General features: G+C 34.8%; 1 protein-coding gene across 1 annotated transcript in view; it reads right to left on the minus strand.

Moving 5' to 3' along the window:
- Positions 1 to 4,018: 4,018 nt before the first annotated feature.
- Positions 4,019 to 15,621, minus strand: part of LOC138321031 (uncharacterized) — a 30,750-nt gene continuing 19,147 nt past the window's right edge. The window contains exons 2-6 of the mRNA XM_069264421.1: positions 13,704 to 14,755; positions 13,077 to 13,225; positions 12,430 to 12,491; positions 9,420 to 11,979; positions 4,019 to 9,130 (exon numbers count right to left, since the gene is read on the minus strand). Of these exons, the coding sequence (XP_069120522.1) occupies positions 8,931 to 9,130; positions 9,420 to 11,979; positions 12,430 to 12,491; positions 13,077 to 13,225; positions 13,704 to 14,755 (4,023 nt within the window). The 3' untranslated portion in view covers positions 4,019 to 8,930. The remainder of the gene's footprint in view (positions 9,131 to 9,419; positions 11,980 to 12,429; positions 12,492 to 13,076; positions 13,226 to 13,703; positions 14,756 to 15,621) is intronic.

The raw sequence follows: 15,621 nt of genomic DNA on the forward strand, positions 1-15,621 counted from the left end.
GAAGTGACCAAGGGATTTAGGGAGCGACTTTTCAAAAGTAAAAGTGAACATACTTTGACTATTTCAATCGCTTGAAATCTGTATTTGCAACACACGTACATCGTGCATTACCAGGAAATTTCATGCATATCGCCATTTACATCACTGCCTTATTGCAGAATAATTCGTCATACGCAGTGGCTTGCGTGTACTCGATCAAGTGGGCTCATAAACTTCATGACTATGACGACCCTACCTCGTTCAACTTCGTAGAGAGTTTGGTGGAATTGGCTAAACGTACATCAAATCAACCAGTTCGCAAGTAAAACCCTGTTACCAGGGACTTGTTAATAACTTCGTGAGAAAATTTCAAAGACTCCGTAGATTTCTTAGCAATCAGGGACTTATGTATGTGTTTAGTGTGTTTCGCAGGTATTGAGTCATTTGCGTTGTAATGATGTAAAGTTTTTCCATGATCATTTTTTGCTACAAATTAGGAAAAGTAAAATAGACCAGTACAGATTTTGGAAGGAGGTAGCCATTAGCAAGGGACAGACGTCGGCTTGTCACTCCCAGATGTTTGAAAGGTAATAAGCTTAACAGGCGTAAGCTTTGATTCAGATTTTTTTTTATTCAAGCAGGTTTATCATTCGCGTAATGTTTCTCGTTTAATAAACAAAAACAAACCATGAGCTGCACAGCTGAGCGTGAGGCGATTTTAAAGAGGCTACACGGGCTAGTACGGCAAACATAGGTTTGGTGTTTGAGTTATACTTGAGTTGTGGAAAGAAGAATGACATATAATAACACTTTATACCCCACTCAGAAACTGGATGGACAGTTACCTGTGTCAAGGTAAAAGTGGATGTTTTCGAACCTTCTAATTTAGGCAAATGGAGAGAAACCAGTTAGTCAATGATGCTCAAACAAACGGTAGATCACTCATAAGTAGTTAGCATTGCATCCAACATTTGCTGGACAATTTGCAATGAATCAGAAACGGATTTGCAGCGAAATATACAGTATAGAAGAAAACCATTCCAAACCATATTTGAATGTAAAGTGTGCATACATGTAAAACTGACGACTTTTTTTACAAGTCTGTAGTTTGGATGATTACTGACAAATACTTTGTCTGGTTTGTTGTTGTTTTGTGCATCGAGGCAAGGATTAATGCAACTGCTTCCCAAAAGCCAATTTTGGAAATCAGAAGATACGGTAGAAAGCGGACAATTTGGACATGAAAATGAAGGAGTAGACAGAGGACAAACTTTTCTATTGACCAGTCTGATTCAGGATATCAACACCAGTAAAGATCGTTTCCGATACAAATTTTACCCCGTTGGTTGTAGAGTACTATGGTGGCATATTTCTGTCATCGTGTTATTGTAGGGCGCGTTATACGATAACTCGACATTTACAAGATAATATGTCGAGCAGACGAATTGCAATAGGACTTGTTGAGATATTTGTGTCGGTAATACTAATTTAAGACGACTTATCGAAACAGTCATATTAAAAAGTAAAATTACACTCGTAATAAAATGATTCGATTTTCCAGGATATCGGTCGACTACCAATGATGAAGGTCGACAACTCGACCTAAAATAACACGATGGTAGAAATAGCAGAGAAGCCAATCAGAACAGCAGGATGTATACCTAATGATGACACGAGCATGTTTAAGATGGGAATGCTCAGCGAAATTTTGCAGACGAATCGAAAACCGAAATGGAAGCATTTCACCATAATATAGCATATCATTGTACGGTTTCAAATTAAGCTATGTATGAAATTTGAGAAAATATCCTCCGTATAATAAGAGAAAAAACTTTTGACAAAGTTCCTTTAAAAAAAATGAAAAAAAAAATAATAATGGCTGCTTGTTAGCCATTTTGTTATCAAAAAAATCCAAAAATATAAATGTTATGCACATGAAGTTTGAGAACATCTCTTATTTTTTTCAGGCAACAAAATAGCATCACATTTTTTCAAATTAAAAATCATAATTTTTTTTTCTTTATTTATGAAACAAGTTAACTCTCTTTTGAGTGAAACTTGAGAAAAAATTCATCCAGTAGTTTCTGAGAAATAGTGGAAGCCTTTATAGATGCATCAATCAAATGTTCATGGCTTCATTCTCTGAACGCCAACATTTTGGATTCACCTGTAGGGTAGTTTGTTGTGACAGTGGTTATAGTCTTTTTCCTAAAAGCAGACCCATTGCCAACAGGTAAATTTACCTGTAAAAGTTACCTGTGTTGATACTTATCTAAATGTATATTGATTAATTTCTATTTCAATAAGTGTTCATAATTAATATCAGATACATATATACATAATATGTTCTGTTAATATCTATGAAAATATAACAATAGAATCTATGAATGAAATTAAATTAAATTGACAATGATTTTATTTCAAGAATTTTAAAGATTTCCTTGATATATCTAAAATCTCTGGTATCAATCTCATTAGATTTTTAATAGATTGATACTAAAATCAAGCAAATTCTTTGAAACTTATTTCACATGGAAGTAACTTTCCCATTCAGTAATATCAAGGAAAAAAATCCAAAAAGGAATTATCCTATTTCAACTTAATGTAACACCAATTCGATTAAAAGTTTGAAATAATATAAGCCTTTTGCCTGTTGAAACGTGATACATTTTAACAAGGTCTTCCATATATGTCTGTTAAGTGACCTTATATACATCTATAGTACAATATATTTTGAAAGTTGCATTAGGATGCATCATTTATCATATTTATATAATTTTCCTGCTTTCTTATCATAAGTTGGTATTATAGAACTAAAAGACCAACAACATATGGACTTGAAATAGTTTTGCCAGTATTGCAACATTAACATCTATAATGTGTATTAAAATGAATATGGTTAAAACCCTACGTAACAGTCTTCAATCTCATTTCATTTAGTATTTTTACATTAATAAGTGACTTCTAAAAATATTTTGTATTTAAAATATATATAGAGCATTAAAAGCCAATGATATATTATTACCAATGTTTATAAAACATATGTGTGTTTGTGGCGGCTTCAATAGATTACCAACTTAAACTATAATCAACAGGTCAAAATTTCCGACAATATTAATTTAAACTTTTATGATATTGTTTTTCTCCACTCATTTTCTAGCCAAATACTTGAAGGTGTACGTCTATGCGATAAAAGAAATCATGCGAAACTATGCACGGTCACAAGAAATGAAAGTTGGCTAAGAATGTAGCCCTGGAGAACTCCTATGTCAATACAGAATACTGTTACATTAGAATATACACTGATCAAGAAACCTATTTTTCTGATAAAATTGAGATATGATATGTAAAAAAAATATTTCACCTGGAACTCAAAATGCATTGTTCTTAATAATCCACATGTAGTTCCATACTAATTCTTAGCATTTGCAATATTTGTGATTTTATGTATATTAAAGCACTGATTATCTTTAATTAATAATTTACATTGTATATCATATTTTCCAAAACCCACCTATGATACTGATTGAAATACAGGTAAATCCAGGTGACTTTACAGGTGAAAATAAAGACAGCTTATATGAAACAGTATATAATTGCCTTCCTATTGTTTCCTAAAACAACACCTACCTATTGTTGATAAATATGTTGGCGTTCAGAGAATACCCCATCTGATGTTATATATATAAGGGAGCGTGATGGCCTAGTAATTTAGATGTCTCGACATATGGCTACAAGTCCTCCAACTCTGCGTCGCGAGTTCGAATACAAAATTGGCCAGTTGCCAGGTACTGACCGCTGATCGATGGTTTTTCTCCGGTTGTCCTCCACCAACAAACCTGGCACGTCCTTACATGACCCTGGCTGTTAATACATGCCAAATCTAAAGTTATAATAATCAAATTTGTTCAATACGCTTTGGATCATCTTAACGATAGAGATTTATTAGGTTATAAAGCACCACAGACCACTGACGAATTGCGATTTGAATAAACGTATCATATTATGATAATTAAATAAAATAACACAACTCAAGGCAGAAAGCCATACAGTTACCAAGCATCACTATTGTTGAGAAACATTATATATTTACAATAACATATGAAGTTGTATACACTTTGTATAGATCAGTTTTGCTGAATATCAGCATTAGGCATATATATGGATATGTGAATATCACTGATCAACATTAAAGGTACCCTCAGCGAGTACTACAGTATATTCCACAACTGACTGAATGCACGTATATTGCTGTCCAGTGTCGGAAGAAAAAAGGCATATACGAGTATTTTATTACTTTTTTTTTTCATTTGAAAAATTAGCCTATTAAAACCCAGCTGAACCATGCTGCTGTTGCATGTTTGCTATGCTCGCTAGTGATGCAAAGTGATACAAATTTATTGATAATAAAATGCGACAAAGCCAGAATTACATAATAAATTAAATAATATGTTAAGAAGTATTAATTGGATAGTACAAAATACCAGTCATTCAAAATCTAAATCGTTTTGCACATACTAACAGAAATTTTAGTAGAATTTCTTAAGTATATTTTAAGCATATTTAGTATGATAACAAGGGACTTACAATAATATGTACAATTTGCAATCCTAGATCCAAACAGAAAGTTGCTCCAAAACCTATTTTGACGAATTTTCATTACTATAACTTTCTATACCTAATTTACAAAAAGTAATTACCTTTTATATTTGAATATGCAAATAATGATAAGTCTGTCATATCAGGTAATTTGTATGATGCTGTATAACATAAATTTGGAGATCTTTACTTCGGAGAGATGCATCACGAAAATTTAATCGTTGAAATATAATAAGAAATTGATAAATTACATATTATTCCCCAATAGCAAAATGCGAAATTTGAATTTATTAAGATCTACCTTTTTATTTATAATATGAAATCACAAAAATATTTAGAGCAGAAAAAATAGCTAGCTATGCGGTAACTTACAATGTTCATTTTATACCGTGTAGCCGGGGATTATGGGGTAATTATCGCGAAAATGTTATCTGCAAAATAATAATTGATGGCATAGTCAATCTTATTAAATTTGAGGACGTAGTCAATCTAATTAACTTGATGACTTAGTCAATCTAATTAAATTGATGACTTAATCAATCTAATTAAAATTGATGGCTTAGTCAATCTATTGAACTTGATGACTTAGTCAATCTAATTAACTTGATGACTTAGTCAATCTAATTAAATTGATTACTTAATCAATCTAATTAAAATTGATGGCTTAAAGTCAATGTAATTAAATTGATGGCTTAATCAATCTAATTAAAATTGATGGCTTAGTCAATCTAAGTAAATTGATGGCTTAGTCAATCTAATTAAATTGATGACTTAGTAAATCTAATTTAATTGATGACTTATTCATGTATACTCTTTTAACATGATCGTAAAAAAGAATCGTTAATTTTGATTTTCGCTTAGTATCAAAACCTGTCAAATAACCGACTATACGGTATATTAATGCAATCTTTGACCAGAACAAATATGGTCACTAATATATAATGGCTTCCGTATGGTTTAACACACAACATTTCTAAATGACATCAATGTTTTAAAAGTCAAATGTAAATAATTTACAATAATTACAATTTCTCTGTTTAAGACTCCGTCAAACTAATGTAGTATGCTTAACAACAAAGAAAATTCAAACCAATATCTTGAAACTTTGCCTTAGCAATCTCGAATTTTCGCCAAAGTCTAGTCCACAACATAATTTAAAGTTCTTTGATGATTTTGTTAAATGATATGAGGTCAAAATTGCAAACAGATGTTGAATGACACGCGACATATCCAAAAATGGTTTGAGAACCTATACCATTGCTAATTGATGAACAAAATATTAAAAATATATTGCGTGATATGAGAGTTAGAATTTCAAATTCAAGATAGTTGATAACTTTTAAAAAAGACGATTTGACATGTTATGTACTTTAATGTTAAGCTCATATCAAATGTCAAACTATGATGGAAATATCAGATAGAAGCCACTAGTTCGTTCCATCATACTCGTTTCATTTTCAAATCATTCGGAATACGGAATGTTGTCAACATGTTAAGAGTGAAAAACAAAACGTCAATGAAAAACATTTATAGGACGACGATAATGTTTACTTTAACGGCTTTCACTTATGCAGACAAATCACGATTTTTTAATGTAGAAGAGTTAAATTCTGCTTAAACATAGAAACAATAGCAAACACAAGGCATATCTTAGTTATGGTAATAAATAGCGCATAAAAATAACAATACCGATTAACATTATTACATATCAATAAATATAACAATCCTTTATTCTATCACAGTTCAAATCTCTCTCTCCTTTCAAGAAAACTGAAATGAGAAATAACATTTTCGGCTGCATGTTCCATGTTCCAAATACAATGGTGTTTCTCATATTCTTTCCAAAAAGCTGATGATCTTATAAACCTTTCTTATCACGTATTTCTGTTCTATTAAAACTAGCCATAACAAAATCCATAAGACTTCTTTTTACAACAAAACATATCAAGCGAATACAGTTAATCATAGATTCGAAGTATCCTTTTAGTAACAAGATTCCCTAATTATCTAGCATGATTACAATACTTCTCTTATTTATTTCACATTTGCTAAACATATTTTATCATTTTTATCACAGTAATTTATTTATTTAAACTCATTTTTTCCACAGTTAATATATTTCTTGGAAGTTTTATCTCATACCTAAATATGTAACATTGCAATATACTCATGTCTTCGAGGACTGTACTACACGCCTACCCATGCAGTGTTTTCGCGATAAAATTTGAACAACAAATTCATGAACTAGGCTGGTATTAATGTAAAGGAAACAAACCGATAGATTTACGTTAGAAATCAAAAGTGTTAGTTTCTGCTCCTGCTCAGCTTTACGGGAGTGGGGCGACTGATTCGCCCGTTGTAAGTATATTAATGTGACCAGGTGGGGTGTGTTGCTTTGTGTCTTCGGCGCCATGCTTCAGTGATAAAGCACTATAAGAAGAGCTAGAATTCCACTATACAAGAAGACACAACACAAATATTCCGCAGTCTCCCAAACTATGCATCATGCACTTCATACACGCAACACACCGCACATATGGGAGGTCGTCCTTAGATAACCATGGCTGTTAATAGGACGTTGATTTAATAAAAAAAAGACGAGACAAACAAAGTTAGAAATATCAGGCACTATTTTCTTTGCACTCATTACGTTTGGGTAAAATACAGGATACATGTATATGTAACGATAATATTATCACTTATCATAACTGATAAACTAACACCGCCTTTGTTTAACACATTTCAAAGACTCCATGGAATGTTCTTGTGATGTCGTGAAGCTACGTGGTTTCCTGTTGATTAATTGATAGCACTGGCCATCATTGTTTCATGACTAATAATATACAAATAGTTACATTTGTCGTATTTTAGAAGTCCACATTGGTGAAGATCCCGAGTTCCAGCCGTAGGTGTTTTACTGTAGAGCCGGTTATTTTCGCGGGTGTAAAAAAACTATTTTCACATACTATAAACTAACTTATTTTTGCCCTGACGACTTTTCTGTTTCCATATACCTAACGACACTTTCACGGAGATATAAATTTAAGATTTATTGGTGAAACGCTAAATTGTACTTGTAATTAATTGTTTTTCGGTGGTTTTATTTTCTACCTGAAAATAAATCGCACGCGTAAAAAAGTTGGATTACAGTAATTCGGGAAAATCAATTTTCATAAATTAAAAAATTCTGATGATATCAGTAAAAATTATGCTTTACCATCTACATATGTAATTAAATTTTTGTGAATTAAATCTTCCGAACCTCAATAAAGACCTGATATTACCTGTATGTTCGTAACTTCTACTTACCGTAATGCTTGTACGTTCTTGCATTTAAATATATTGACAAACATTAAGTAAATAATGAATAAAGCCAAAACGTAAAAGCCAAATCTGTCACAAATTATACTTTTATATACCTCCGGTATACTTTTTAGTTTACACATAACCCTCCAACCACTCGTTAATTCTGGGTTAATTTCTTAAAGATGCTCCACCGCCGACAAAGCATAAATGATATTCCTCAGTTGAACAATAATTGGTGTTTGATCGTGTATATATATGTCTAATTAACACAAAAATAATATAAAATAATTCATTTCGCCTTTGGTGCATGCGCAATCAGTACTTCCTTTCATATAGGATATAGTGACACGGATTTTTTTCGGGATGCAATTAATTATTTTTCATATTTTTAACTTGAAGTAAAATTAGAAGCTCAAACTTTGCAATGGTGGTAATGGTGTAAAGTAAGTAATTTTTGTAATTGAAGATAAATACTAAATCGTCTGCTTCTGTTTTTGATAGAGAAAACATGCCATTTGACAGCGGTGGAGCATCTTTAATCAACATTTTTATCATACATTTCACTTTAAAATGAATATGTTTGTCGTAGAGGATCCCACAGATCTACCGTTTAATACGGCCGATACTGATTTCGAATGGGTCATAAACACGAATGTTTAATGCCTTTCTTTTACTAATTATTAAAAACATCATTTGAAATAAACATCCACACCACTGTTGTCAATAACATAAATTAATATTCCACAGAAGGAAATACAAATTGGTGTTTGGCGTTGATATTAGTAATTTAAAGCTGATGTCCAGCTAATACAATATAATCTGTTTGGATCAAAACATGAACAAGTTTATGTTTGTGATTCCACCAATGAGATAACGCATCGTTACATTAAGGAATTGCATTCTTTTACTACACAATCCGTGTAAGACGTTTCTTTTATCCTAATAAAATTCTAACTTGTGCGAAATATCCTTTTAGATACGATCTCCACGCAGCATTATGAATTCACATCACAGTAAAGACAAAATCCAACGCATGACGACATTTTTTACGAATTTAGGAAGAATGGTATGTAGATCATCTTGTTTTTGAGAAGCAAACTTGATGTTGTTTGAATCTCCGGTATTCGTATTAAGAGTTCTCCAAGCCTTGTCGGATCCTTGGGAAACGTTTTGGTCACGTACCACTCCAAGGCATTTGTGTACTTCTGTTGCATGGTTTCGATTTTTGCATGCTGTGAAGGATCATCTGAAATATACACCAAGAAAATAACATTGAAGAGTTATGATGATTATTCACATATCAAATGCATCATAGACTTACATTTCATTGATTCTGAAAACGAAGTTTAAATATCAATGAGACAAAAAATATTTGTACCGTTATTTTTATGAAATCATTGCAACGTTGCGTTAGCCAATCAGAAACGGTGACGTCATTTATTAGCCTTATGAGATGATAACATAATTTTTAAGCCAATGAAAATGTTTGTTTCAAGATTGGAATAGAAAGTTTTGAAAAAATATGAAGAACCTACTGTGATTGAGCAGAAGAATGACTTGTAATGATACGAATTCTTGGATCCCAACTCGCATTTGCAAGAACCTGAACATGATCATGGACAACCGCTCCATAATGTCCTGGACTTTCTTTATGTCCATAGTTGCGGTGTCCTTGTCCATTCTAGATATCCTGGAAAGGAAGCTGTCCAGTTTCTGCATGTTAGAACTCAGCAGAATATTGTAAGTTATATGAGTCGAACGGGGATCTTCTTGGAGTGTCAGCGTCTTACGAGCAGCCGTCATCAACACTAGAAGTTCATGCCAGCGGCTTGTTAGAATGTTGGAGTGAACATTTAGTGGGATCTCGCTATAAAAAGGCAGATGCCGCGTCCACGCTACCAGTTTGTCGACGATTTGGTCGGCAAGTCGATAGAAATTGTCTGTTATATCTGAATCTATCCAATCGTTCTCGTCAAAATTGAATGAATCCGAGATATCCAGCAATGTATTACAGATCACAAGTTCCTGAATTAGCTGAGAGTGACTCTTAGGTGAACACAGTTCCTTGTCAGGCGATGGATTGGAATATTGGCTATCTTGTTTACGACAACCTGTTTTTGATTTGTCCGACTTCTGATTACATCGCAAAGAATCACTATTATGCACGATATCCTCTGAAATTGGACGTTCTCTGAACTGATAACAATCCTCTGCCACGTGACTTTCATCTGTCAAGTGACGTTCATCTGTCACGTGACGTTCATCTGTCACGTGACTTTCATCTGTCACGTGGTGTTCAGTTTCTGGCTCCCGTACTTGGTACGGGTCACATATGGAATGATCGTTATTTGAGCGAGAAGTTTCGATTTCCGAAACTTTATAGCAGTGCCTATCAACGTGGAAACCGTTCTGATCGCCCAACACGTGGGTTTGGATCATAACCGAGTTATCACTTGGTCTTGTTTTATTGAACTCGTGTGCTTTCTGATGATCCAAATGAGTTTTACTATCATTTTTCCAGACAGGGTCGGGTCTCAGATGTTCGGTGTGCTGTTGGTGCCATACTGAGGGAGCTTCAATGTTGTTCTGTGGCGAATCATTGTGAGCAGACTTTACATCGTTCTCAGTCGTATTGCACGGATTAGTATCAGAGTTTTTGCCCGAATGCCGACCAAAGTCAAGTGTTTCGTGGTCTGATGATTGTTGATCACTGTTCTTCCTGCTTAATGATATGGAATGTTGATACTGCAGATAATTTTGAGTAAAGCTGCGCTGACTTTCGTGTAAGAAATTTGTTCTGAGTGTTACCGGTGAACAACTGGAGTCTATGTAATGATGAGACACTATTTCCTTTCGTGGTTGATGCTGCACATATACTTTGGTGTCTGATTCACGTGGATAGTGTCTTTCATTTTTGTAGTCGCGTGTCAAACATTCCTTTGGTCGATAACTTTGCTCTTTTTTGCGGTTCTCCCCAAAGAAATTCGGAGTCTGTTTTTCTATTGCACGTTCAGAAAACTGATTGCTGTACGAATGACACTTATGACGAGAAGTATCATTTGCAGTAACGGTCTGTTGACAATGAGCCGCAGTTGTGGTGTATTCTAACATCCGACAATCTGTGGCATTCTGAGCCGGAGGCTTATATAAACCTTGCTCAGAAACATCCCTATTTTGCATCCGCGGTGAAAATTCTTGCTGGCAATGACGTGATTGATTGACACCGCATTCGTAATTCTCACTTACAAAATCACTGCTTTGTTCTCTTCCAAGTCTTACTTGAGCATTATGATCTCCAACTGTCGATATGTATTCGCAAGCCGTCCCAGATTTCACTGAACGACTGACACTATCATTTATTAATGTTGACAATGTTCGAGTTGGAGAATCATTTGAGTTCACACACTTTTGTAAACCATCAGGCTTATCGAATGTAGCAGCCGGTGCTGTTTCTCTACTATATTGAACATCCTCCCGACTTGAAAACACTTGTGATGCAAATTCCGGATTGCATGGCCTAACTTGACGTTCTGTGATTGGAATAGTGTCCTGTTTCGACTGTAACAAATTTGCCAAGTGATTATTTTTATAGTTGGGGTTTACCGGTCCTTGGGATACAAATGATGACCCACCATGTTGACAGGTATTGTGAAACTGATTCTCGTGTTTTCTGGTCGGGTCATTCGGTAAGTGTTCCTCGTAAGCTACGCTTGACTTGTCATTCTGAGACTCATTTCTTGGAACAAAGCACTGTCCATTGTCAAAACTTTTGTCCGAAAAGTTCCATGCAACCGACGCATCTGAACTGTACATTGAACTAACAGAACAGGAGTCCCATGATGGCTGCGGAGGTGCTGAACGTTTTGTACTTCTAGAGAAGGCACTGTTGTGTCTTATTTGTGATCTGTGGTCTTCTTGCACAAAATGTGGCATCTTTCCTTTGTTGAACGAGACATAAGGCAAAGGTATCCGTTTCCTCTCTGTAATCATCTCCGTTTCTATTTTACCATCATTGCCATCAACTTTGATTTGGGCCACCTGCTCCTTGAAAAGTTTTACCATCTGATCTTTCTTCTTGTGTTTCTTATATTTAACCTAAATTGAAAAGAAAAAAATGTTACTTTTATAGTATACAAATGCATTTGTAAACAAACGCACAGAGATGTTTAATATACCCTTTTGATGTATATGACACATACATGAACCGTGACCATTTTGACGTCACTAATGTTGACATGACATGATCACTGTCGGAATGGCTGCTCCATCTTATAGATTAAATCATCATTATAAACAGTTTTGTTGGTTTAACTTAAACAGTCGAGACCCCAAAATGTTAGTGTAAATATAAGCATTTCAACTATGATATGCCAGAGTTTTGCAGAAAATCAGATAGTGCGCTTCATGAAGATTAATCGCATTCAGTCGAGCCTCCGTAAGGTAAAGATCTCCGGAGATAATGGCGATATCAGATGGAACGGAATCAATTCAATTGGCTTTGTCAAATATTGTTACAATTCTGTGATAAAAAGTTTTTTTTCTCACCTTGTAAAGATTATAAACAGCCCCCGAATTCCGTCCGCCGGGCATTCTGTCTTCGCGAACAGCTGGAATGATTTAAAAACAAACTATGTACATATGTATCTACCGTCAACATAGGTATGGATATTATCAAAGTGATTTCCTACAATCTATAACATGAAAAAGAACACATCTTTCAGGCTTTAATCAAAATTGAAAGGCAATGACAACGAAGCAGGCGAGGATCATTAATATGAATGTGATCGGAATGCATAACAAGACAATTCCAATACTAAACTACTCCCCAAACACATAGGACATTAGAGGAAGAGAAACAAAAATAAAATATATAGTTTTACCACATGTTTATAACAGTGGCTGTAATTAGTGAAAAACCCATCACATGACAGGAAATAAAACGTCGTATTTCCCTCGGGGCGTGTGCCCCTATGGTGATCGCCCGTCTTTCACGAGGAGTTATCTTCCTTTCAGAAAGTACAACAATGACAGACGAAGCGTAAAACGTAATTTTTTACTCATCGCAAATTTAAGTAATATTATCCTTGATATCTACGCAAACTATTTCGATTTTTAGCAGCTAAGCTAAAACAAAAATGTTCATTAGTATTCATAATGTCTATAGTAGATCTGAATAAGACTACTGTATTTACCAGCTAGGACCATGCCCATCTGTAAACACTTCTTGAAGCGACAGAACTGACATCTATTTCTCTGTAGTTTGTTGATAACACAGTTGCCATTCCCAACACAGTTGTATACTCTCTTGTTTTGAACCGTTCGCTTGAAGAACCCTTTACATCTGAAACAAGAAACATGGTAACAGTGCAGTGTTCGTTAGATTAGTGATACTTTTGGACGACTAAAGGAGGAAACATATTTGGAAGGAAATAAGATTTCCTGCGAACGCATCAAACGCCTATATTACACAGTTATATTCGAGTATGGAAATGTACTGATTGTAAAGTTATAAAATGACATCACAATCGATGCCATTCCGCAAGGAAGATTATGGAAAGACAGAATATGTAATGATGCAAGAATATTCTTTGATTAGAAACAGTAGTAGTGAAGGCATTTTAGTACATACCCTTCACACGTGGATTATGGAAAGACAGAATATGTAATGATGCAAGAATATTCTTTGATTAGAAACAGTAGTAGTGAAGGCATTTTAGTACACACCCTTCACACGTGGATTATGGAAAGACAGAATATGTAATGATGCAAGAATATTCTTTGATTAGAAACAGTAGTAGTGAAGGCATTTTAGTACATACCCTTCACATGTGATTATGCCATAATGGAGGCCGGTAGCTCGGTCATTGCAGATTGCACAAACAAGCTGCTCCTCTTGGTCGTCATACGGGCATGCTTGTGCCACCGTTGCCATGGGAACAGGGGCATTCTCTGACGTCAAAGATTCTCCCTTTTTGAGAATACCTTTATATTCAAAATTTCCGTTTGTATAATGTTCTATAAAACTGTAATCTTGAGCCCCGGGTTTTGTTTGTTCTTTTTGATTGTATGCGGAGTTTCTCTGACTCTCACTTTCACGCTTGCTTTGAGATGCTTGCATCCCAGCAAGCTGACTGGGCGTAAGCATTTGTACAAACTGTTCTGCCTTTTTTGGTTCAGAAGAGTTCATCTTTAATATTGGAAACTGGGATATTCCACCAGGACCACAAGCGTTGATGACAGGCAAGGGACCTTTGGGCGTCATAATAAATGCTGGCGGAAACTGAGTTAAAATGACAGGTTTAATATCATTATCCACAGAAGATGTATTGCCACTACTCGGAGACTCCGTTTCTGTATTATTACTAGCACTTCCTGAATACTGAGGAATCATCGAGGTTAGAACAGGTATAAATCCTATGCTTGGGCGTCTTTGACCAGAAGACTCCGTGTCTGATTCAGCATTTGGAGCAGTCTGCCCATGAATCATACCCGGCGGTATACCATAATAAGCAAACTCAAATGATGGTGCTTGTTTCGACTTTGAGCTGTGTTCTTTTCTCACTTCCTTCACATGCGCTGATGTGGTTTTGTTGTCAGTCTTTGGATGAAATTTTAAGACTTTCCTCCGTCGATGCCTTGTGCTACCATAACCACTATCGGCTTCATCACTCGATGAGTATTGACTACCCATATCAATTTCAGATGAACCTCTACTGGACACGACACCATCGGACTCCATTGCACTGTCACTGTTAGCCATCAGGCGTTTGAGTCTGGATTTCTTTAACTTCAGATTCTGAAACAAACTCGCCTTATGGTCCATTCGATCCGAACTCTCTCCGTCAGTGCATGTGGCCACGCCTTGGCTATCCTAAAAATATATAAAATATATACATTAAAATGTTTCACATGTATATATATTGGAAGAAAACAACAAACATTGACGTTTACATTTGGTATAGGAATGAAACAGTGCATTGTGTCTAGAACCTACAAAAATCACAATAGCTCGTCACAGTTTTCGTTCACCACATATACACGCATATACAACCTGCTGTTTCTTCATAAGGTGATTTATCCTTCGATTTGCTTTGATACTGTATGCCATTTTTTTACTTGTGCGGTTTACCTTAGCGAATTTCACCCCCTTAACTCCCTTGACGATTCTCAACAATTTTATTTTGTATGATAAGGATAACAAGATCTAATTGTCACGGGTGCCGTCACATAAAGTTCCCCCAATCTCCACAGAGCCTAATTTGACAAGAGTGACCTCCCCTGAATGATGACGTAACATTGTTTTACCGGTAAATACATTTTATTTCGCATAAGAAAAATGCTTTTTGAAAAGTCACATCATTTAAAGTTAATATATTAGGCAGTAGGCACAGCAATGTCTATAATTGTATTTGCACTTTATACATTTAAAATACGATTCAATATACACGTTGACAAAAATTTTCTTTTATTTTCAAAATGGCAGCCATGGTCATGAGGATCATTCATTTTATATAGTGTTATATCAATGGAAACAATATCATTTATATCAGAAAAATACATCAAAAATAAAAGTGGACCTAAAATGGATCCCTGCTGAACTCCAAGAACATAATTATGGTATTTTTTACCATAAACATTTTGAATCTGATTTAAGCTACATATTGAAACCGATTCCAGGCAAATCGGACCAGTGGTAAAAAATATCTGTAATCAGTTCAATTTCAAACAATGGAAGGC

The sequence above is a fragment of the Argopecten irradians genome, chromosome 4 (genome assembly GCF_041381155.1).
Source record: "Argopecten irradians isolate NY chromosome 4, Ai_NY, whole genome shotgun sequence".
Classification (NCBI taxonomy): domain Eukaryota; kingdom Metazoa; phylum Mollusca; class Bivalvia; order Pectinida; family Pectinidae; genus Argopecten; species Argopecten irradians.